Below are 26,873 nucleotides of genomic sequence, written 5' to 3' on the forward strand. Positions count from 1 at the left end.
ACTTTTCACTTTCATGCATTGGAGAAGGAAATGGCAACCCACTCCAGTGTTCTTGCCTGGAGAATCCCAGAGACGGGGGAGCCTGGTGGGCTGCCGTCTACAGGGTCGCACAGAGTCGGACACGACTGAAGTGACTTAGCAGCAGCAGCAGCACTATAAGGATGCCATTTAAAAACATGAAACTAAATACTATTACCTGCAGAGTTACTGAGAATCAGAAAGAAGAAATTTGAAGATAAAGCGCTAAAGCATCCAAAGCCTGGGGAAATGGGAAAGAAGCAGCAAATAAAAGACTCCATGAAGTTGAATGAGAACTAAGCAAACAGTGTCTAGGAAGAAGAATGTTTCAAGACAAAGAATGACTGATCCAGTGCTGTCAGGGAAGATGATGATTGACTTGACCCGTCTTAAACACAAAGATCTCTAGGGCAATAGCTAAAGCTGATTTGGGGGTGAGGGGTGGAAGTGTGTTTGGATCAGGTCTAGAGGATAAACAGGAAGATAGATATTAATGACAGTGAAAACAAAATATTTTTTTTTCACCTCAAATTCTATTTTTTAAAGCAACAGCAATTCTTTATTACTATCAGCGTTTTACAGCATTTCCTATCCTTTCACCTTTCAATCTCTGTGTATACTTATGACACACAACAGCATAGAGCTGAATATCCTTTAAATCCAATCCATAACTGTCTTTCTAACCGAAAGTTAATCTATTCAACATTTTTCAGCAATATATTGGATTGATTTCTGTCTTCTTAATTTGTGCTTAATTTTATTTTTGTTCATATTTTTAAAACTTGGAGATTATAGCACATGAAGGTTTACACACACCCACACACACACACACAGACAGACTTTAAAATACAGTTGATTTAGAAATGAAAATGAGAACAAGAAACTAAGTATGGAAAAAATTCAAGCTTTCCAAAAACACTGTATTAAAAAAAAAAACCTTTGGGTAATTATCTGAGACTTTACTTAAAGAGCATAATCATTTATATTCAGGTTGGTACCCACAAACCCACCAAGGCCAAAACATAAATTTCAGATGCAGGCAAACCATTTGCAGACTCTCCAGATAGAATTCCTTCCGTTTCTCAGGAATTAAACATTGTATATATATTAAACACTATATATATATTGTGGATGAAGCAAAAACTGGAATCGAGACTGCCAGGCATACAGCATAGTGACTCAATATATTTATGGATTTTATTCCATTTAAAGTTACTACAAAAGAATGGCTATATTCCTATGTACTGTACATTATAATGTAGCTTATCAACTTTATACACATATGAGTATGTTTTTCCATAGGCATTTTCCTATGGCTCACATGGTAAGTAATCTGCCTGCAATGCAGGAGACCCAGGTTCAATCCCTGGGTCAGCAAAGAGATTATTGAGAAATATCAATAACCTCAGATATGCAGATAACACTACCCTTATGGCAGAAAGTGAAGAAGAACTAAAGAGCTTCTTGATGAAAGTGAAAGAGGAAAGTGAAAGAGATGACTTAAAACTCAACATTCAGAAAACTAAGATCATGGCATCCAGTCCCATCACTTCATGGCAAATAGATGGGGAAACAATGGAAACAGTGAGAGACTTTATTTTGGGGGGCTCTAATCAAGGCTATGGTTTTTCCAGTGGTCATGTATGGATGTGAGAGTTGGACTGTGAAGAAAGCTGAGCGCTGAAGAATTGATGCTTTTGAATTGTGGTGTTGGAGAAGACTCTTGAGAGTCCCTTGGACTGCAAGGAGATCCAACCAGTCCATTCTAAAGGAGATCAGCCGTGAGTGTTCTTTGGAAGGAATGATGCTGAAGCTGAAACTCCAGTACTTTTGGCCACCTCATGAGAAGAGCTGACTCACTGGAAAAGACTCTGATGCTGGGAGGGATTGGGGGGCAGGAGGAAAAGGGGATGACAGAGGATGAGATGGCTGGATGGCATCACTGACTTGATAGTCATGAGTTTGAGTGAACTCTGGGTGTTGATGATGGACAGGGATGCCCGGCGTGCTACGATTCATGGGGTGGCAAAGAGTCAGACACGACTGAGCGACTGAATTGAACTGAACTGAAAATCACTGCAGATGGTGACTGCAGCCAATGAAACTAAAAGACACTTGCTCCTTGGAAGAAAAGCTATGACCAACCTAGACAGAATGTTAAAAAGCAGAGACACTACTTTGCCAACAAAGGTCTGTCTAGTAAAAGCTATGGTTTTTCTAGTAGTCATGTATGGATGTGAGAGTTGGACTATAAAGAAAGCTGAGCACCGAAGAATTGATGTTTTTGAATTGTGGTGTTGGAGGAGACTCTTGAGAGTCCCTTGGACTGCAAGGAGATCCAACCAGTCCATCCTAAAGGAAATCAGTTCTGAATATTCATTGGAAGGACTGATGTTGAAGCTGAAACTCCCAAACTTTGGCCACCTGATGCGAAGAACTGACTCACTGGAAAAGATCCTGATGCTGGGAAAGATTGAAAGTGGGAGGAGAAGGGGATGACAGAGGATGAGATGGTGGGATGGCATCACCGACTTGATGGACATGAGTTTGAGTAGGCTCCAGGAGTTGGTGAGGGACAGGGAAGCCAGGTATGCTGCAGTTCATGGGGTTGCAAAGAGTCAGACACAACTGACCGACTGAACTGAAACACTATATTAAAATTTTTAAATTAATTCCCCTTGCTCTTTATGGTTTCTACAAGCTATCCATGTATCCATGAATTTTATAGAAGACGGCACTAAATTTAGTGAACTGATTTTTTTTTTACATCCTCTACTTTTAAGATTAAACCATTTTGTCACAAATAGCTTTAGATCTTTTATTTTCCACTACTGCATATTTTTCCTTTATGTCAATGGGTGCTTTTTAGTTTTCATTTGTTTTTTATATTATGAATTATGCTGCTACAAATGTTCTTTTTGGTAGCATTTGCAACAGTATCTCTTGAAGTGAAACTGTTGGCTTATAATATGGTATATCACCATGGTTTTAAATGGCAAATCTCAGCAAATAGTATGGTATCTTTTCATATTTATTGCCATATAATTTTTGTCTATGTGAAGCTCCAGTTTGTTTCATTTACTACTTTTTCTACTGATGTTAATCTTTTTTCATATTGATTTCTTCATATCCAAGTATAGTTGATGTACAATATTTTATTCATTTCAGGCATACAGCATAGTGACTCAACATATTTATGGATTTTATTCCATTTAAAGTTATTACAAAACAGTGGCTATATGCCTGTGTACTGTACATTATAATGTATAATGTAGCTTATCAATTTTATACATAGGAGTATGTTTTTCCTAGGGATGTCCCTATGGCTCAGATGGTAAGTAATCTGCCTGCAATGCACGAAACCCAGGTTCAATCCCTGGGTCAGGAAGATCCCCTGGAGAAGGAAATGGCAACCCATTCCAATATTCTTTCCTGGAGAATTCCACAGACAGAGGATGCTGGTGGGCTACATCTATGGGGTCACAAAGAGTTGGACACAACTAAGCAACTTAACACACACACACGTTTCTCGTAATCTCATACCTCTATCTCCCCTATCCCATTCCTTCCCTCTAATTCTTTGTTAATCTTATGCACTATAAAATTTATCTCTTTGGGGGTACTCTTTCTGCCCCCTTCTGATGCCTGTGTCAGAAGCTTTATCCATTTCCTTTATACTTTAATAAAACTTATTACACAAAAACTCTGAGCGATCAAGCCTCGTCTCTGGCCCCGGATTGAATTCTTCTCTGGGGACCAAGAATCCCGGTGTCTTCACGTGATTCAACAACAACCTTTCAACACCATGCTCTGAATGCAGGGGGTCCGGTTCAAACCCTTGTCAGGGAACTAGATCCCCCATGCCACAATTAAGACCTGGCGCAGCCAAATGTATTTTTTTTTTTAAAGTAGCACATTTTGGAAGATTATATATCTGTTTATCTATCTACTTGTGTCCCAAAGAAGCAGGGTTAACAGACTTCATCCAGGTGAGGGCAGCAGTGTAGGCCATTATTGTAGTTGCTGAGCCACTTCAGTTCAGTTCAGTTCAGTCGCTCAGTCGTGTCCGACTCTTTGCGACCCCATGAATCACAGCATGCCAGGACTCCCTGTCCATCATCAACTCGCGGAGTTCACTCAAACTCATGTCCATAGAGTTGGTGATGCCATTTAGCCATCTCATCCTCTGTCGTCACATTCTCCTCCTTCCCCCAATCCCTCCCAGCATCAGGGTGTTTCCCAATGAGTCAGCTCTTCATATGAGGTGGCCAGAGTATTGGAGTTTCAGCTTTAGCATCAGTCCTTCCAATGAACACCCAGGACTGGTCTCCTTTAGGATGGACTCGTTGGATCTCCTTGCAGTCCAAGGGACTCTCAAGAGTCTTCTTCAACACCACAGTTCAAAAGCATCAATTCATCAGCGCTCAGCTTTCTTCACAGTCCAACTCTCACACCCATACTTGACCACTGGAAAAACCACAGCGTTGACTAGATGAACCTTTGTTGGCAAAGTAATGTCTCTGCTTTTCAACATGCTATCTAGGTTGGTCATAACTTTCCTTCCAAGAAGTAATCGTCTTTTAATTTCATGGCTGCAGTCACCATCTGCAGTGATTTTGGAGCCCCCCAAAAATAAAGCCTGACGCTGTTTCCACAGTTTCCCCATCTATTTCCCATGAAGTGATGGGACCAGATGCCACGACCTTTGTTTTCTGAATGTTGAGCTTTAAGCCAACTTTTTCACTCTCCTCTTTCACTTTCATCAAGAGGCTTTTTAGTTCCTCTCCACTTTCTGCCATAAGGGTGGTGTCATCTGCATATCTGAGGTTATTGATATTTCTCCCGGCAATCTTGATTCCAGCTTGTGCTTCTTCCTGCCCAGTGTTTCTCATGATATACTCTGCATAGAAGTTAAATAAGCAGGGTGACAATATACAGCCTTGACATACTCCTTTTCCTATTTGGAACCAGTCTGTTGTTCCATGTCCAGTTCTAACTGTTGCTTCCTGACCTGCATACAGGTTTCTCAAGAGGCAGGTCAGGTGGTCTGGTATTTCCATCTCTTTCAGAATTTTCCACAGTTTATTGTGATCCACACAGTCAAAGGCTTTGGCATAGTCAATAAAGCAGAAATAGATGTTTTTCTGGAACTCTCTTGCTTTTTCCATGATCCAGTGGATGTTGGCAGTTTGATCTCTGGTTCCTCTGCCTTTTCTAAAACCAGCTTGAACATCTGGAAGTTCATGGTTCACGTATTGCTGAAGCTTGGCTTGGAAAATTTTGAGCACTACTTTACCAGCATGTGAGATGATTGCAATTGTGCGGTAGTTTGAGCATTCTTTGGCATTGCCTTTCTTTGGGATTGGAATGAAAACTGGCCTTTTCCAGTCCTGTGGCCACTGCTGAGTTTTCCAAATTTGCTGACAAATTGAGTGCAGCACTTTCACAGCATCATCTTTCAGGATTTGAAATAGCTCAACTGGAATTCTATCACCTCCACTAGCTTCGTTCATAGTGATGCTTTCTAAGGCCCACTTGACTTCACATTCCAGGATGTCTGGCTCTAGATGAGTGATCATTACCATTGTGATTATTTAGGTCATGAAGATCTCTTTTGTACAGTTCTGTTGTGTATTCTTACCACCTCTTCTTAATATCTTCTGCTTCTGTTAGGTCCATACCATTTCTGTCCTTTATCGAGCCTATCTTTGCATGAAATGTTCCCTTGGTATCTCTAGTTTTCTTGAAGAGATCTCTAGTCTTTCCCATTCTGTTGTTTTCCTCTATTTCTTTTTATTGATCGCTGAGGAAGGCTTTCTTATCTTTCCTTGCTATTCTTTGGATCTCTGCATTTCTCCTTTGGTTTTCACTTCTCTTCTTTTTACAGCTATTTGTAAGGCCTCCCCAGACAGCCTTTTTGCCTTTTTGCATTTCTTTTCCATGGAGATGGTCTTGATCCCTGTCTCCTGTACAATGTCACGAACCTCCGTCCATAGTTGATCAGGCTCTCTATCAGATCTAGTCTCCTAAATCTATTTCTCACTTCCACTGTATACTCATAAGGGATTTGATTTAGGTCATACCTGAATGGTCTAGTGGTTTTCCCTACTTTCTTCAGTTTCAGTCTGAATTTGGTAATAAGGAGTTCATGATCTGAGCCACAGTCAGCTCCCGGTCTTGTTTTTGCTGACTGTATAGAGCTTCTCCATCTTTGGCTACAAAGAATATAATCAGTCTGATTTCAGTGTTGACCATCTGGCGATGTCCATGTGTAGAGTCTTCTCTTGTGTTGTTGGAAGAGGGTGTTTGCTATGACCAGTGTGTTCTCTTGGCAAAACGCTATTAGTCTTTGCCCTGCTTCATTCCATACTTCAAGGCCAAATTTGCCTTGAGCCACTTCAGTCATGTCCAATTCTTTGTGACCCCATGGACTGTAGCCCACCAGCCTTCTCTGTCCGTGGGGTTTCCCAGGGTTGCCATTTTCTCCTCCAGGGGATCTTCTGGACCCAAGGATCAAATACAGGTCTCCTGCATTAGCAGGTGGATTCTTTACCACTGAGCCAATAGGGAAGCCCTTTAGCATGAGCAGTGCCCAGTCCCAAGAACAGTGGTGTGAGTGTGGGGGCTCCCAGCAGAGGGTCCTGAGCCTGGTGTTGGGGACGGCATCCGGGCAGACAGTGGCTGTGGGGAGGTTTCAAAAAAAAAAAAAAATTTATCTCTTTGGAACATAACAATTTAGGAATGTGCCCATGGTATGGTATTAAGTAAAATGAGTAACATGAAGAGAGGCAGATATGATGCCATTCAAACTGCATATGGGAGAAAATTTACTTTTTGGCAATGGAAGATACTGATGGTTGACCAGATCACTGTCTTTAAGAGGGCTCCATTTTCAAATGAATCACATGTATTTTTGTAGCTGTGAACCATATCCTCTATGCTTCTTTCCTTTTGAAAGTAGAGTGCTATATTTTTCCCTTTGCACACAGCAATACATTTGCCCAGTTAACAAAAAAAATTACTGATACTATCAGGAGATCAGAGTGTAATCTATAGTTTATTCCAAGATTTTACATATTTTTTTAATAGTTCTCAGAGGATATAGTCCAAGGTGCCAAACCAAACAAAGATGCTAACATGAAATCTTTGTTTATTCAAAATGTGGTCACTTCTAAACAGACATTTCTCTAAAGAAGACATATATATGACTAATAAACACATGAAAAGCTGCTCAACATTGCTTAACATTAGAGAAATGCAAATCAGAACTACAATGAGCTATTGTCTCACACCAGTCAGAATGGCCATCATCAAAAAGTCTACAGACAATAAACGGTGGAAAGGGTGTGGAGAAAAGGGAACCCTCCTGCACTGTTGGTGGGAATGAAAATTGATACAGCCACGATGGAGAACAGTATGGAGATTCCTTAAAAATGACAAATAAAAATACCATAAGACCCAGCAATCCCACTCCTGGGCATATACCCTGAGGAAATGATAATTGAAAAAGACACATGTACCCCAATGTTCACTGTAGCAGTATTTACAATAGCTAGAAAAAAAAAAAACAACAATAGCTAGGACATGGAAGCAACCTAGATGTCCATTGACAGATGAATGAATAAAGAAAGAAGTTGTGGTACACATGCACTTAAGTGTATACTGGAATCTTATTCAGCTATAAAAAGGAACACATTTGAGTCAGTTCTAATGAGGTGGATGAACCTAGAGCCTATTATACAGAGTGAAGTCAAAGAAAAAGACAAATATGGTCTATAAAGACGGAGAAGCTCTATACAGTCAACAAAAACAAGACCAGGAGCTGACTGTGGCTCAGATCATGAGCTCCTTATTACCAAATTCTGACTTAAATTGAAGAAAGTAGGGAAAATCACTAGACCATTCAGGTATGACCTAAATCAAATCCCTTATGATTATACAGTGGAAGTGAGAAATAGATTTAAGGGCCTAGATCTGATAGATAGAGTGCCTGATGAACTGTGGAATGAGGTTCGTGACATTGTACAGGAGACAGGGATCAAGATCATCCCCATGGAAAAGAAATGCAGAAAAGCAAAATGGCTGTCTGGGGAGGCCTTACAAATAGCTGTGAAAAGAAGAGAAGTGAAAAGCAAAGGAGAAAAGGGAAGATATAAGCATCTGAATGCAGAGTTCCAAAGAATGGCAAGAAGAGATAGGAAAGCCTTCCTCAGTGATCAATAAAAAGAAATAGAGGAAAACAACAGAATGGGAAAGACTAGAGATCTCTTCAAGAAAATTAGAGATACCAAAGCAACATTTCATGCAAAGAGGGGCTCGATAAAGGACAGAAATGGTATGGACCTAACAGAAGCAGAAGATATTAAGAAGAGGGGGCAAGAATACATAGAAGAACTGTACAAAAAGATCTTCACGACCCAGATAATCACAATGGTGTGATCACTGACCTAGAGCCAGACATCCTGGAATGTGAAGTCCAGTGGGCCTTAGAAAGCATCACTACGAACAAAGCTAGTGGAGGTGATGGAATTCCAGTGGAGCTATTTCAAATCCTGAAAGATGATGCTGTGAAAGTGCTGCACTCAATATGCCAGCAAATTTGGAAAACTCAGCAGTGGCCACAGGACTGGAAAAGGTCAGTTTTCATTCCAATCCCAAAGAAAGGCAATGCCAAAGAATGCTCAAACTACCGCACAACTGCACTCATCTCACATGCTAGTAAATTAATGCTCAAAACTCTCCAAGCCAGGCTTCAGCAATATGTGAACCGTGAACTTCCTGATGTTCAAGCTTGTTTTAGAAAAGGCAGAGGAACCAGAGATCAAACTGCCAACATCCGCTGGATCATGGAAGAAGCAAGAGAGTTCCAGAAAAATATCTATTTCTGCTTTACTGACTATGCCAAAGCCTTTGACTGTGTGGATCACAATAAATTGTGGAAAACTCTGAAAGAGATGGGAATACCAGACCACCTGATCTGCCTCTTGAGAAATTTGTATGCAGGTCAGGAAGCAACAGTTAGAACTGGACATGGAACAACAGACTGGTTCCAATAGGAAAAGGAGTACGTCAAGGCTGTATATTGTCATCCTGCTTATTTAACTTATATGCAGAGTACATCATGAGAAACGCTGGACTGGAAGAAACACAACCTGGAATCAAGATTGCCGAGAGAAATATCAATAACCTCAGATATGCAGATGACACCACCCTTATGGCAGAAAGTGAAGAGGAACTAAAAACCCTCTTGATGAAAGTGGAAGTGGAGAGTGAAAAGTTGGCTTAAAGTTCAACATTCAGAAAACTAAGATCACGGCACCCGGTCCCATCACTTCATGGCAAATAGATGGGGAAACAGTGGAAACAGTGTCAGACTTTATTTTTCTGGGCTCCAAAATCACTGCAGATGGTGACTGCAGCCATGAAATTAAAAGACGATTACTTCTTGGAAGGAAAGTTATGACCAACCTAGATAGCATGTTGAAAAGCAGAGACATTACTTTGCCAACAAAGGTTCATCTAGTCAAGGCTATGGTTTTTCCTGTGGTCATGTATGGATGTGAGAGTTGGACTGTGAAGAAGGCTGAGCACCGAAGAATTGATGCTTTGGAACTGTGTTGGAGAAGACTCTTGAGAGTCCCTTGGACTGCAAGGAGATCCAACCAGTCCATTCTGAAGGAATTCAGCCCTGGGATTTCTTTGAAGGGAATGATACTAAAGCTGAAACTCCAGTACTTTGGCCACCTCATGCGAAGAGTTGACTCACTGGAAAAGACTCTGATGCTGGGAGGGATTGAGGGCAGGAGGAGAAGGGGACGCCAGAGGATGAGATGGCTGGATGGCATCACTGACTCGATGGACTTGAGTCTGATTAAACTCCGGGAGTTTATTATGGACAGGGAGGCCTGGCGTGATGCGATTCATGGGGTCGCAAAGAGTCTGACACGACTGAGCGGCTGAACTGAACTGAACTGAATGCATATATATGGAATCTAGAAAGATGGTACTGATGATCCTACTGCAGAGCAGCAAAGGAGATGCAGATATAAAGGACAGACTTTTGGACACAGTGAGGGAAGGAGAGGGTGGGATGATTTGAGAGAGTAGCATTGAAACGCATGCATTACCATATGTAAAAATAGATAGCCAGTGGGAATTTGCTGTATGTTACAGAGAACCCAAAGTCAGTGCGCTATGACAACCTTAGAGGGGTGGGTTTGGGAAAAAAGGTGGGAGGGAGGGGACATACGTATACCTATGGCTAATTCATGTTGACATATGGCAGAAACTATCACAATATTGTAATTATTATCGAATTAAAAATAAAATGAAAACGTGGTCACTTCTTTAACCATGAAAAAAATACACATGCTAACTCTGACTTCAAAAATCACTTTAAATGACTTTGAGTCACTGAATTTTAAAACTGTATTGTATAGCATAGCATAATTTATTAAACAGTTAAAAGTGGATCCCAGGAATTTAAATAAATAAATAAATAAAATAAAATATACCCCATGGGACTTTAATTCTATGATGTAGGGAGGAGCATAAATTGTTAATTTTAATGAACTCAAATTAAACAACATGAAAAATCTTATAATTACTCTGAACATCCCTAGTGGAATACCCTAAGAACATTTTTAAAGTTTAAAAATATAAAGTTTTAAACAGTCCAAATTTTAAATGTTTAAAGAACTTTAAAACAAGTAAGCTTCTTTTAGTATTTACAGTAATATTATTGTTATTTTTAAATTATTATAGGATAAACAATTCTGTTACTGTGCATAGGAATTTTTTTTATGTAAGTAAAAAGTGGTACAAATATAAAATCTAATAAATTAAAACCTTTAATCTTAAATGTGAACAAAAATTATCAACATAAATTCATAATGTAATTTTCCTTAAAAAAATTTCCAAGCTCTTTCAATGGAAAAGGCCTAGAAACAATAAGCAACTCAGTAGCAAATAGAATACTGACAAAGCTTAATTAACATCAGGCCAGCTGGCAAATAAGACAGTTAAGAATCCAACTCCATTATCACAAAACAAAGCAACGAAAGGTAGATAAAGTCAATAAACTGATAAATGGCACAAGTATCAACAAGATGAGAGTATAATTCATCAAATACATTTAAGAGATCATAGTGATATTTTAATCAAAGTATAGCTGATACACATTATATAAGTTGGAGATGTACAATATAGTGATTCACAATTTTTTATAAAGATAATACTCCATTTATAATTATAAATAATATTGGCTATGCTATGCTAAGTCACTTCAGTCGAGTCCGACTCTGTGCGACCCCGTAGACGGCAGCCCACCAGGGTCCCCCGTCTCTGGGATTCTCCAGGCAAGAATACTGGAGTGGGTTGCCATTTCCTTCTCCAATGCACGAAAGTGAAAAATGAAAGTGAAGTCGCTCAGTCGTGTCCGACTCTTAGTGACCCCATGGACTGCAGCCTACAAGGCTTCTCCATCCATGGGATTTTCCAGGCAAGAGTACTGGAGTGGGGTGCCATTGCCTTCTCTGAATATTGGCTATATTCCCCATATTATACACTATACCCTTGTAGCCTATATCACACATAATAGTTTATACCTCTTAATCCCCTAACCTCATAATCTCCCCATTCCTTCTCCCCACTGGAAACCACTAGTTTGTTCTCTGTATCTGTGAGTCTGTTTGTTTTGTTATAATTCACTAGTTTGTTGTATTTTTTAGATTCCACATATAAGACATATCATAGAGTATTTGTCTTTGTCTGATTTATTCCATGTAGTATAATGCCCTCCAGGTCTATCCATGTTGCTGCAAATCGCAAAACTCTGTTCTTTTTTCATGGCCATCCTAAAGGAGATCAGTCCTGGGTGTTCATTGGAAGGAATGATGTTGAGGCTGAAACTGCAATACTTTGGCCACCTGATGCGAAGAGCTGACTCATTAGAAAAGACCCTGATGCTGGGAAAGACTGAGGGCAGGAGGAGAAGGGGACGACAGAGGATGAGATGGTTGGATGGCATCATCGACTCAATGGACATGGGTTTGGGTGGACTCCGAGGGTTGGTGATGGACAGGGAGGCCTGGTGTGCTGTGGTTGATGGGGTCGCAAAGAGTCGGACACGACTGAGCAACTGAACTGAATTGAACTATCTATATGTATCATATTTTCTTTATTTATTCATCTTTTGATGGACACTTAGGTTGCTATAGATTTGTAGTATAGTCTTAATTAGGGATTCTGATTCTTCCAACTGTTATTCTTTCTCAAGACTGCTTAGAGTCTTGAGAAATAAATCATTTGGCACCTTTCGGGCTTCCAATTTATTCTAGTTCTGTGACAAATGCCATTGGCATTTTTTTGCGGGGGCAGGGGGCCTGCACTTGGTCTTCATTTCTGTGCATGGGCTTTCTCTAATTGTGAAGAGTGGGTGCTAATACTCTCCAGTTGTGGTGTGTGGGTGTGTCATTGTGGTGGCTTCTTTTGCTGTGGAGCACTGGCTCTAGGGTGTGAGGGCTTCGGGAGCTGTGGCTCATGGGCTCAGAAGTTGCAGCTTGTGGATTCCAGAGATCAGGCTCATTAGTTGTGGCGCAGTGGCTTAGTTGCCCCACAGCATATGGAATCTTCCTGGACCAGGGATCAAAACCCGTGTCCCCTGCATTGGCAGGCAGATTCTTTACCACTGGAATACCACAGAAGTTTATCATTGGTATTTTGATAGGGACTTCACTGAATCTGTTCATTGTCTTGAATAGTATGTTCACTTTAACAATATTAATTCTTCCAATCCAAGAACATGGTATATCTCTCCATCTGTCTGTGTCATCTTCAGTTTCTTTCATCAGTTTCTGACAGTTCCAAGTACAGGTCTTTCACCTCTGTAGGCAGGTTTATTCACAGGTATTTTATTATTTTTAATGTAATTGTAAACGGGATGGTCCTTAATTTCTCTTTCTGATAGTTTGTTGATAGTACGCAACTGATATCTATATATATATTAATTTTGTATCCTGCAACTCTACCAAATTTATTGATGAACTCCAGTAGTTTTGATCATAGTGATAATTTTTAAATTATTATTAATTTTAAATTTAAAAATTTTAAATCACTAAACCAAAAAGAATCCTCATTGCTCACCAAAGAAGGATGTAGACAACCAGCTTGTTACTTTGGAAACAGTAAACAAAAACAAAGAATTAAGCATTTATTCCTTTTCCTGTTAGAACTCTATCTCAGGATAAACAGTCAATTAACGGAAATTCTCTTTATAGACGTAATCTACTAAATTAAGAAAGAATTATGAAAACAGAGTTATCACTATTTTGAAGCCCCATGTGAACCAAAAGCTACAAGCAATGACTGTCAATAGCTAACATCAACAAAAAGGAAGAATCAAGCATTATGTGCCTCATGGTCTAGTTTTCACAACAATATATGACATATTCTTACTGAGCCTCAGTCTGTTCAAGCCTCTGTATCAAAATCACAGTTAAAGAAAATTCAGGACCAGAAAATGGCTGGATGACCATGGGGATGCAATCAGCAAAATCCAGAATGTGAGATACTATACAGGGCAAACAATCTAGTTTCTACAACAATAAAGTTCAAGGGGGAAAAAAAAACAAACCAGTATGAACCTATATACTAAAAGAGACATATCAACATACTGCAATGTTTGGAACTTTTAAGGATCCTGATTTTTTTTTTTTAAAGTGAGGAATGAGAAAATTTGAACACCAACTAGGTATTTCATATTAAGGAATTTTACTAACAATTTTATTTAGTATGATAATGGTACTGGGTTATTTATGTGTTAAAATAGATGTCCTTTTCTTTTTAATAACATATACAAAAATACTTACAAATTACAAAATATGAATAATATGATTAGGAGTTTGCTTCAAAATAATCCAATGGGAGGTAAAGAGAATGAGTGGAGTCAAGATGAAATAAAATTGGCTACAAGATGATTAAGTAGCTAATGCATAGGTAGATAATAGGCACATGGTGTTTCATCATACAATTTGTTCTATTTTTGGACATGTCTGAAGTTTTCCAAATTAAAAGTTTTTCTTTAATCTGCCTTTCAGAAAAACTATAATAAAATCAGTTACACTTGTCTGAAAATGTCAGATTCAATTTATGAATCTCCCAAATGTATTTCCATTTTCACACAAAGCTAAGGCCTTAAAGCAAAAGAATTATACTGATGGTGTATTTTAAGAAATCAGCAAGTCACTGAAAAATTTTCCTTATTCTACGAAGAAAAGGATTCCCAGCAAACTTAAAATCAAGAAAGACACATACAGAACCAATCAATTAAGCTTACTTTTTAAGTAAGCATTTGGATTTGAGCATGATCTGGTAATATAATACACAACTCCTGGTTCACCTTTGTCATTGATCACCTGCCTGTTTACCAAGAGTAAGATGGGATTTCAACTGTGTCCATTTACTACATGGCTATCTTACCAAATTTACAATCTGTATTTTTTAAGTCTTTAAAATGTTTTGAAGTTCATCAAAGGATAAATAAAAGCTGAGTTTTAAAATTCTAGTCTTTAATCAAACACCTAAACATTTTTCACAAATAACAAAGCAGCAAACTTTAAAAACAATTTAGAACTGCTTTAACATTATTTAGACACTTACAGAAAAGCAGACTTACATACCTTGCCTGGACTGTGAAGCTGCTACAGGAACTTCTTGGTTTGGCTCAAAAGGAAGCTCAGGTGTTAGGTTTTCAAATTGCTCTTTACTAATGAGATTTAGCTTCTTGAAGTTCTCAACTTCTTGCTAAAGTAAAATGGAGGAATCTAATTACTAAACTGGCTAAGAGAGTAACCAACAGACAATAATTGATACCAATCTCAAAAAAATGAGTTTTAAAAACCGGAATTGATTGCAACAGAATAAAAAAAGATGTTCCAATAAAGAATCTAGCATTACACTTAAAAATAATTAATATTCAGAGTCTAAAGGTGGCATCAAGAACCCTAAAATGTTAGGAACATTTTATAATTAAAACATATTATAAGAATATACATTCTTATCATTAATTTCTTATCGAGCATTGAGACACAAGACCATTAAGGTATTATAGAGGTTACAAAGTAATCTAATACACATTTCCTATCCTTAATGAATTTACCAGTTAGATGGAGAGAAAGAAATGTACAAATAAAAATAATATTAGACAGTATATGAAAACTGTAATATTTGGTATAAGAATTGAGATCATAAGGGAGGCATCACAAAGGAGATGAGACAAAAGAAGCTCCTTAAATGAGAATTTAGAGAAAGGGAAAATAATCCTAAATTAGGTACTATGAGCACAAATGAGAAGCTTGGAATAAAGTCATTTATTAGAAGATACTCAAATAAATGAGAGAATTTATTTAGAACTAGTGGCAAAAAGCCTTGATAAGGAAGTTGGAGAAAGCTAGGAGAAGGCAATGGCACCCCACTCCAGTACTCTTGCCTGGAAAATCCATGAACGGAGGAGCCTGGTAGGCTGCAGTCCATGGGGTCGCTAAGAGTCCGACACGACTGAGTGACTTCACTTTCACTTTTTACTTTCATGCATTGGAGAAGGAAATGGCAACCCACTCCAGTATTCTTGCCTGGAGAAACCCAGGGATGGGGGAGCCTGATAGGCTGCCATCTATGGGGTCGCACAGAGTCAGACACGACTTAAGCGACTCAGCCACAGCAGCAGCAGTAGACTTTTAATACTAGTCCAAGAAGTTTCTACCTCATTTTCTAATAGGGGAAACATATGATGGAAGATAAATCTAGATGGATCTGAAGGTTCATTTCCAAGCCCCTTTTATAAACTTAGGAGCAAGGATGCTGAGTAGGTCTAAGTTGTTAGCTGTAAGGAAGAATGGGCCCATCCATGTCCCTAGGCCACCTTCTAATTTCCGTTACATAATTACTTAGATTTTCCTTGCCCTAGACTACAAATATGCAAAACATTACAAAGGTAAAGGCCATTTTCTACTGGAAGGTCATTCGGCCATAGTGCATGAAGACTATCCAAGCCTGGCCAAAGCCATGGGGGGAGGGAGGAAGAGTTTGAGGGGCTGCTTATGTTGTATTACGTCTGGTTATTTTCCCCCAATAAACCCTATATCATGTCTACATCACTCAGTGCTATTATGTCCATAACCTTTTACAGCGTAACATCTAAAAAGAATGGACACAGGTAAAAGACAAAATAATTTGTCTGATGAATCAAATTAAACTTCATTACAAAATAGTTGTGACATCTTGCTCTTAATAGCTAACAACCTTTTCTTTCTGTATTCAAATATGAGTAGCTACTTGCCAGTTCACACCATTTAGGAGATCCAGTTAGCCTTTCAAAATAGGATCTATCTTTTTTCCATGAAAATGTCTTAAATGATTACTTCCCCCATACCAAAATTACTTTCCCAAATGTCTTCAATAAACTCTTCAAGCTAATTCAGAGTTATTATTCTTCACTGGCCCTTATCTTGCTACAGAGCTTGCTATTAGCAACTCACTTGAGTGAACATTTATTGTATGCTTCTCACATGCCAAAAATGAATAAACACAGTTCTGATACGAACACAAATTATATGTTTCTGTTTTGTTTTTAATTTTTAAAATTAACTAAGGTATAACACACCCAAATTTATATATATCAGTTCAGTTCAGTCGCTCAGTCATGTCCGACTCTTTGCCACCCCATGAATCGCAGCACGCCAGGCCTCCCTGTCCATCACCAACTCCTGGAGTTCACTCAGACTCACGTCCATCGAGTCAGTGATGCCATCCAGCCATCTCATCCTCTGGCGTCCCCTTCTCCTCCTGCCCCCAATCCCTCCCAGCATCAGAGTCTTTTCCAATGAGTCAACTCTTCGTATGAGGTGGCCAAAGTACTGGAGTTTCAGCTTTAGCATCATTCCTTCCAAAGAACACACAGGACTGATCTCCCTTAGAATGGACTGGTTGGATATATATACACATTACTGAGGACATAAATCATAAGTTTATATCTCAATGAAGGGTCAAAAGTGAATGAACCTGTGGGACCACCATTTGGGTAAAGATATAACTAAGCACCCTAGAAGTACCTTCATGCACCTTCCTATTACTACCCTCTTTCTTCCTAAAGATAGCCAACACTCTGACTTTAATTCTATAGATTCATTTGCCTGTCTTTCAAATTTATAAAAAAGTAATCACAACATATGGTTTCTTTTACACAAAAATATCTTTACGAGATTCATTTATAGTCTGTGACTCTACACCAGAGATCAGCAAACTACAGCCCCGAAAAGCCAAGTTTGTTTTTGTTAAGTACCTATTTGTTTATATACTGCATATGGCTGGCTCCAGTGCTACAACTGCAGGGTTGAGTAGTTGCCATAGTCAATGTATGACATACCAAGCCTAAAATATTTACTACATAGCTCTTTACAGAAAAAGCTTGTCCATCCCTGCAATGATCAAACCATGATTTTTAAAAAATCCATTCTACTGTTGATGAGCATTCAGGTCCTTTTCAGACAGTAGTCATTATAAAAAATGTTACCATAACTGTTTTTACAGAACACTTACTTTGGTCAACAGACATATTTTTTCCCTCTTTTTAAAAAATTGTTATAGGCATACAGTTGATTTACAATGTTGTATTACTTTCAGGTGTACAGTAAGTGAATCAGTTATACATGTATTCACTTTTTTACGATTCTTTTCCCATTTAGGTCATTATAGAGTATTGAGTAGAGTTTCCTATGCTATACAGCAGGTTATTATTAGTTATCTTTTTATTTATAGTAGTCTATATATGTCAGTCCCAATCTCCCAATTTCTCTCTCCCCCTGCCCTATCCCCTGGTAACCATAAGTTTGTTTTCTATATCTGGGACTCTTAAAATATAGGTTTCTTTCTTTTCTCTCTCTCTTCTTTTTGGCTGCATAACATGGCATGTGGGATCTTAGTTCCCAGATCAGGGATTGAATCCATGCCTCCTGCAGCAGAAGTGTGGAGTCTTAACCACTGGACCACCAGGTTAGTCCCTTTCTCTTTTTCTTTTAAACTGAAGTATAATTGACATTTATTTTGTGATTGTAAAAGCTGGACCATAAAGAAGGCAGAGCACCAAAGAACAGATGCCTTCGAACTGTGGTGCTGGAGAAGACTCCTGAGAGTCCCCTGGGCTGCAAGGAGATCAAATGAGTCAATCTTAAGGGAAATCTACCCCAAATACTCATTAGAAGGACTGATGCTAAAGCTGAAACTCCAGTATTTTGGTCACCTGATGCGAACGACTGACTCATTGGAAAAGTCCCTGATGCTGGGAATGATTGAGGCCAGAAAGAGAAGAGGGCATCAGAGGATGAGATGGCTGGATGGCATCAATGATGCAATGGACATGAACTTGGGCAAACTTTGGAAGATGGTGCAGGATAGGGAGGTCTGGCATGCTACAGTCCATGGCGTTGCAAGGAGTCAGGCACAACTGGGTGACTGAACAATAATAATTGATATATAATATTTTATATATATATATCCGGTCCCATCACTTCATGGGAAATAGATGGGCAAACAGTGGAAACAGTGTCAGACTTTATTTTTTTGGGCTCCAAAATCACTGCAGATGGTGACTGCAGCCATGAAATTAAAAGACGCTTACTCCTTGGAAGGAAAGTTATGACCAACCTAGATAGCATATTCAAAAGCAGAGATATTACTTTGCCAACAAAGGTTCATCTAGTCAAGGCTATGGTTTTTCCTGTGGTCATGTATGGATGTGAGAGTTGGACTGTGAAGAAGGCTGAGCACCGAAGAATTGATGCTTTGGAACTGTGTTGGAGAAGACTCTTGAGAGTCCCTTGGACTGCAAGGAGATCCAACCAGTCCATTCTGAAGGAGATCAGTCCCGGGATTTCTTTGGAAGGAATGATGCTAAAGCTGAAACTCCAGTACTTTGGCCACCTCATGTGAAGAGTTGACTCACTGGAAAAGACTCTGATGCTGGGAGGGATTGGGGGCAGGAGAAGAAGGGGACGCCAGAGGATGAGATGGCTGGATGGCATCACTGACTCAATGGACTTGAGTCTGAGTGAACTCCGGGAGTTGGTGATGGACAGGGAGGCCTGGTGTGCTGCCATTCATGGGGTCGCAAAGAGTCAGACACGACTGACTGACTGATCTGATCTGATTCTATATTATACAGGCTATCCCCGGGTGCTCAATAGTAAAAAATCTGCCTGCAATGCAAGAGACTTCCAGGATACGCCAGTTACATTCCTGGGTCGGGAAGATCCCCTGGAGTAGGAAATGGCAACCCACTCCAATATACTTGCATGGAGAATCCCATGGACAAAGGGGCCTGGTGGGCTAAAGTCCGTGGGGTTACAGAGAGTCGGACACAACTGAGCAACTAAACAACAACAAGAACAATTCTATGTGTAGGGGTACAACACAGTAGTGCACAATTTTTAGAGGTTATATTCCATTTATAATTATTATAAAACATTGGTTATAGTCCTTTGATATGTACAACATACTAAGGATATGTACAAGCTACCAAGGATAAGGTAGCTTATCCTATATTCAATAGTTTGTACTTCTCATGCTGTGGTTCGGTCCTGCCTTCTGTAAGTCTTTGGGGCTTGAGCCAGATCCAGAGATGGCTAAGTGCCTTCTGCTACTGCTGCTGGTGGTCCTGTCCTCACTGCTCGGACTCCCGCAAGCTTTAGAATGTTTCCAGTGTAACAGAGTCAACGCCAGCGGGGTCTGCGAGACTGGGGGAAGCACCTGCCAGACTCAAGGCAGCCAGCAGTGCTTTCTGAGGAGGATCTACGAAAATGGCACGCTTTCCTACGGACACCAGGGTTGTAGCCAACTATGTATTCCCATGAAGCTCTTTAATCCCAGCGTTATTGTGGAATATAAATGCTGTCATGACTCGCCTCTCTGCAACAAGTTCTAAAGTCAGGGCCCCCAGCTTTTGCCCTGATCTTTTATGGATGAAGCTAATTTCAGTTCAGTTCAGTTCAGTTCAGTGGCTCAGTCATGTCCAACTTTTGCGACCCCATGAATCGCAGCATACCAGGCCTCCCTGTCCATCACCAACTCCCGGAATTCACTCAGACTCACGTCCATCGAGTCAGTGATGCCATCCAGCCATCTCATCCTCTGTTGTCCCCTTCTCCTCCTGCCCCCAATTCCTCCCAGCATCAGAGTCTTTTCCAATGAGTCAACTCTTCACATGAGGTGGCCAAAGTACTGGAGTTTCAGCTTTAGCATCATTCCTTCCAAAGAAATCCCATGGCTGATCTCCTTGCAGTCCAAGGGACTCTCCCTAAATTGCAACCACCGCAGCCTCCAAGATTCTCTGATCTGAATGTGAATCCCCTATGAGAAGCAGTCTCAGACTTGTTCTGTCTTCAAACTCCTTTTCCTTCACTGCAAGAAGCCCCAGGGATGTAGTCTTTGAAACCAAATTGGGATGAAGATTAGTGGGCATAGCTAGGTCCAAGGATACTTTCTTCCTTTTCAGGTCCTAATTGGCAGTCACACTGATGGGCTGCTTAAAAAGGCAGGGTCTGGGGAAGGCTGAATTTGTGATTCTGCATGTTCTGGAGGCAGGAACTGAAGGAGGAGGGGGAGTCTTCCAAGGCTGAAAAAAGTAGAAGTGTGAGGGGCTCCATAAATGATGGGTTAGTTCAGTGGGCTAGGTGTTGTAACACAAATCTCTTAAGTATCAGTGGCTTAAAAAAAATGGAGTCGCTTATGTCAAAGGGATCCAAGATGGAGCTGGGAGGCATTAAGGAAGTGGAACTTACACACATCAACTGCTAAACCCAACATAACCTTCGAACCCAGACATCCTGAGACCACCTAGAACTTTCTTCTTTTCTCCTTAGAGAGCACAGCTTAGCAACCAATCTGCTGCCAGCAAGTGACTCAATGCCTGCCAGCACCAATCATAGTTCTGTAATGATAACCTTTGTTTCTTCTCTAGAATGTCTCTGTTGCCTTTAAAATCCCCCACTATTGTCTATTGCCCCACCTGGAGCACATGTGAGTTGCCATTCAAATGGTTGCCTCCCAAAATGCAATTCTTAGCACTCTCAATAAACTTTCTTATTTGCAAAAAAAAAAAAAAAAAAATAGTTGGTACTTCTTACTAACCCACCTCTATATTGCCCATCCCTCCTTTCCTCTCATGCTGGTAACCACTAGTTTGTTCTTATATCCATGAGAATGTTTCTTTTTTGTTATATTCTCTAGTTTGCTGTTTTTTAGATTCCACATATAAATGAGATGATACTTCCTCTGACTTACTTCATTTAGCATAATGCTCTCTAAGCCCATCCACAGTGCCGCAAATGGTAAAATTTTGTTCTTTTTGTGGCTGAATAGTATTCCATTGTTCTGTGTGTGCACATAAACACATATAAACACATACATCACATCTTTAAGCACTCATCTGTTGATGCACATTTTGGATGCTTCTATATTTTGGCACTTATAAATATTGCTGCATGAACATTGGGGTGTGTGTATCTTGTTAAATTAATTGTTTTTGTTTTTTTCTCAGATATACACCCAGGACTGGAATTGTCAGGTAACATGGTGGTTCTACTTTTAGATTTTTGAGAAACCTCCATACTGCTTCGCACAGTGGCTGCACCAATCCACATTCCAACCAACAGCATGGAGGGTTCCCTTTTCTCCATACCCTCACCAACATTTGTTATTTGTGTTCTTTTGGATGAGAGTCATTTTGACAGATGTGAGGTGATATCCCATTGTGGTTTTGATTTGCATTTCCCTGATGATTAATCATGCTGAGCATCTTTTCATGTGCCTGTTGGCCACCTGTCCTCAGGAAAAATGTCTATTCAGTTCTTTGACCCATTTTTTAGTCTTTTTTTTTTTTTTTAATTGAGTTGTATGAGCTATTTATACATGTTGGGTATTAACCCTTTACTGGTCATATAATTTGCATATTATCTCTCTCTATTGGTAGGTTGTCATTCACTTTTGTTGAAGATTTCCTTTGCTGTGCAAAAATTGTTTAAGTTTAATAAGGTTCCATTTGTTTATTTTTGCTTTTATTCCCTTTACTTTAGGAGCTAGACCCCCCCAAAAAATATTCCTGTGATTTATGACCGCAGACATGACATATATTTTTATTAAGTATTTACTAGGAGTGGAATTGCTGAATTAGGTGGTGCACTTCAACTTTAGTAGAAATTGGCAAATACACTTTCATAGTGGTTGTGCCTATTTATATTCCAACTAGCAATATGTAAGTTCATATTGCTCTACATTCTCATCAACACTTGGGATTGTCAGTTTTTAAAAATTTAGTCCTTTTGAAAAGGATGAAACTATGAATATAAACATTCTGAATGGACCTCAAGGGCATTATGACTGAAAAAAATGTCAGTCTCAAAGGGTAACATGCTATACGATTTCATTTATGTAACATTCTCAAAATGACAACATTGCAGAGAGAGAGAACAGATTAGTGGCTACCAAGGATTAGGAATAGCAGAAGGGAGCAGATGGGTGTAAGTTTAACAGCAGAAGGTAGATCATTTTTTTTTTTTGAACACAAGGGAGATCTTTATGCTGAAAAAACAATTCAGTGCCTTGACTTTGAGGGTAGTTATGTGAATCAACATGTGATAAAATGACACAGAACTATACATACATATTATTATTGTGATAATGTACATCAATTTCTTGGTTTTAATATTGTGCTTTAATTATGGTTTATCTAATATATTAGATTTAATTATCTAAGATGATAACCTTTCACGGTTATCTAGATGAAGCGTACAGTGGACCTCTCTGAACTATTTTTCCAACTTCTTATGAATCTATAATTATCCCCCGAAACTTAAAAATTTAAATATTTAGCCACTCTGGTAGATATGTTATCTGACTGTGGTTTTAATTTGTATTTCTCTGATGACTAATAACGATGAAAATCTTTTTACAAGTTATTTGGATAGCTTTTTTTTTTGTGGTAGGACTATTTAATTCTACTGCTCATTTTCCTATACAGTTGTCCTCACTGACTTTTAAGAGTTCTTTAAAAGATGTTTTAAATGGTTTTTCCCCTACTCTGAACCATGCCTTTTCACTCTCTTATGGTGTCTTTTGTAAGAGACAAAAAGCTAAATGTAGTACATTTTATCAATCATTAGCATCATTGTGTTATATCCTGGTTAGTAAATCTTTCTGTACCAAAAGATCTTGGAAATAATATCTTAATCTTCAATTCTCACAAAGCCTGGAACATAACTGGCTATTAATGAATATTTGTTGAAAAAAAAAATGGTACCCCTTTGGTTCAGCACTTCATTTCATCTCTGGATTACAATTAAGGAATTGTAACTCATCCTCTGGCCTCCCCTACTCTGACCTAAACTAATGCCTCTGTGAGATTAAAACTTTATTAAACCATATTTTGATCATACTACTTTTCTTTATAAGAAGTGCAACCGCTCCTTATTCTAAATTTCTACATAGCTTTTAAGACACTTCACAATCTGCTCCCATCCCATCTACCCAAACAATCTTTAACTTCAGTACATTAAAACAATATTGATATTTAACTTACAGAAATTTGATTTTACTTGTTCAACAACAGAAACTTTTTTCAAATTATTGTTTTTTAATGCAACAACCATTCTACTCAAAGAACATATGCACGCACTGGAGAACTTAAAGCCCTAAAATGTTATCTCACATAAAGAAAAACACAACAAAATGATATATACATTTTAATAATGTCTTGACCATGAAAAGATAAAGTGTTCAGGGAATCCCCTGGTGGTACAGTGGTTAGGATTCTGCACTTCCACTGCTGGGAGCCCTGGTTGGATCCTTGGCTGGGAAAATATTACAAGCCATGCAGTGCAGCCAAAACAAGGATTAAAAGGTAAAGTGTCCATCCAAACAAGTATAGTCTCACTGAGCACCATCACCATGTTTTTTTAAAAAAAGTTGAGAACCATAGAGAAACACTAACTAAATCGAAAAATCAGCTCTTAGGAAAAAGATGACCATGAACAGAAAGAGCCACCAAGTTAGAATCTTCATAAATTTGCTCCAGTGCTTCCGACAGGGAAACACTTGAGTATTTTATAAATATGATCCTGCTACATTATCATACACATAATAACTTTACATATGCATATTATGATATGAGGTTGTGCTTAAAACCACATACATACTTTACAACTGGTTAAAGGGAATTTTAAGAGTATTTTGGCCATACTCAATTTTCAACTTAAAAAGGACTCTAGAACCAATTCCCAAATAATTTTTGACTTCACTGCATTAGAGAAGACACAGTTATGTCTTCTTAGACCAATCAATCAAAAGGTTGAGCAACTTTTCTTTACTCAAGAAAGTCATTTAAAAATTACAAACTGTATTTTTCATAAATTATCTTTTATCAAGATATTAAAAAGTACATCTGTGTTACACATGACTGCAATTCCATCAAAGAAGGAATAGGTCAGAATTTTACATGTAGAATTTTATAAACTATATGTTTCATTGTAATAGCTAGCTTTAACATTATCTTTGAAGGAGATACTTTAGAAACTGATTTGTTTTTCATTTATTGACATAAATTATTTTAGTGTTCTTGGTCATTCTTCAATCCACTTTTTTAAAACACAAGATTTTCATCAACATTGTCCTTAGCAATAATCGCAAGGTTTTAACATTTTCTTGAGATAGTTCACCCATTTCCAGCACCAGTGGCTACTTTCTGTCCTCACCTCTCTTTTCTCCATTTTCCTGCTTCAAGTCAACTGGCTACCTTTGCTAGCTGGACTACCTATTCTATTTTGATTTTGTACATTTCCCAATACTGCCTAAAAACCAAGACTAAGCTCTTGCCTGCATCAAGGGATGAAAAGTTTGACAGAAGTTATAAGGGGACAACTTTTCAACCACTGTTATGGTTGTAAAAACCATAACAGTTGTAAAAACATTTCTCTGCCACAGAAACCTGAAAAGGAAATCAAGCAGAGTCCCAGGAAAAGGCAAGATATGAGTCAGTTGTAGGGCTGACTAGTCCACACCTTAAACTGAACATACAAAAGAGGTTCCTAGTCCAAGTTCAACAAACAGGGGAAACATAAAGGACCTTGGGCCTGTAAATGCCACGACAGCAGGGACTTTTTATTTAACTCAACACTGTATACAAGTGCCTACCAGTATACTTGACACCTCACAGGTACTCAGGTATCTGTAATGAATGAACAAATGAATGGATGATTGAATGAGAAACAAGACATAAACTGAAGTCAGGAAGAATGTGTTCCACAGACTTAGGGAATAAACTTAGAGTTGCTGGGGTGAAGGACAGGGGAAGGTATAGTTAGGGAGTTTGGGATGGGCATCTACACACTGCTATATGGATAACCAACAAGGACCTACTGCATAGCACAAGGAACTGTGCTCAATGCTATCTGGCAGTTTTCGTGAGAGGAGAACTTGGGGAAGAAAGGATACATGCATATGTATGGCAGAGTCCTTCTGCTGTCCACCTGAAACTATCACAATACTGTTAATTAACTATACTCCAATAAAAAGTTAAAAAAAAAAAAGTATACTGTATGGTAACATTTAGATAAAGCTCAAAACCAGGCCAAAGGGGGGAAAAAAAAGATGGTTGTAACAATTTAATCTAGCACTAACTGTAGTATCTGAGTTCCTACTGCACTATTCTTTACAAAGACTGAATTCTGTCAGACTAACTTTATGATGTAAGAGTTATGATCTTCTACTTCTTTATATGATAGAGGAGCTGATACAAGCCTATTTCTCCCAATGAAAATAACTGAAAACTGATATAAGACTCCCTAAGACATATCCAAAAATGCCTGCAGTGAAACTAAGCTAAAGACATATATTAAAGGTCAATAGTGTTGGAAGATGATGACGTATAGACCCAATTGAGAATGGAGACCCCTTGTTAACCACTCATCAACACGCAAGGGATCCAGTTGAGATACACTTTAAAATTAGGCCATGCTATAGAGTAAGGCCCACACCCTACAGTAAGACTTACTCTAGATTCTCTAGCAGAGGTGTAACCCAATACTTGACAAGATTTTAAGGGGGCACAGAGTTTAGAGGTTAAATTCTATAAAGTTAGAGGTTTTTCAAAGATCTGACCCAACAAAGAGTAAAATCAAGCCAACAACATTTTAAGTTGGGCAACCAATAAGAAAAAAAATCAACAATCCTCAGAGGAAGATGACAATCTATAATCTCTACAGTATAAGCAGATAATATCTATAATGTCTAGTAAAAAGACATTTCTCATTTAATATTTAAAATGTAAAAAACAAAAACAGGGAATTGTAACACACAGTCAAGAAAATAAGTCAATAGAAATTGTCTTCCAGATATTTCAAGTGTTGGATTTTACAATAGGGACTTAAAAATAACTATTATAGAGTTATCTTTGAGGCACTAAAGGAAAAGATGATCTTAATGAATGATGAGATAGGGAACTGCACCTAAAAAAGTAAGACTACAACAAAAATGAAGCAGGGCAAAGGCTAATAGAACACACTGGTCATAGCAAATACCCTCTTCCAACAATACAAGAGAAGACTCTACACATGGACATCACCAGATGGTCAATACCTAAATCAGATGGATTATATTCTTTGCAACCAAAGATGGAGAAGCTCTATACAGTCAGCAAAAACAAGACTGGGAGCTGACTGTGGCACAGACCATGAACTCCTTATTGCCAAATTCAAACTTAAATTGAAGAAAGTGGGGAAAACCACTAGGCCGTTCAGGTATGACCTAAATCA

The 26,873-nt window shown here is 38.7% G+C and overlaps 1 protein-coding gene across 8 annotated transcripts in view; it reads right to left on the reverse strand.

The window, feature by feature from the left end:
• Positions 1 to 26,873, reverse strand: part of LARP1B (La ribonucleoprotein 1B) — a 140,584-nt gene that overhangs the window by 43,041 nt on the left and 70,670 nt on the right. For 7 of the 8 annotated variants that reach the window (XM_061384202.1, XM_061384205.1, XM_061384204.1 and 4 more), the window contains one exon: positions 14,697 to 14,820. The exons of the other annotated variant lie outside the window; for it this stretch is intronic. In XM_061384202.1, coding sequence (XP_061240186.1) covers positions 14,697 to 14,820 — 124 coding nt within the window. The remainder of the gene's footprint in view (positions 1 to 14,696; positions 14,821 to 26,873) is intronic. 8 annotated transcript variants of the gene reach the window in all.

This window comes from Bos javanicus, chromosome 17 (assembly GCF_032452875.1).
Source record: "Bos javanicus breed banteng chromosome 17, ARS-OSU_banteng_1.0, whole genome shotgun sequence".
Taxonomy (NCBI): Eukaryota; Metazoa; Chordata; class Mammalia; order Artiodactyla; family Bovidae; genus Bos; species Bos javanicus.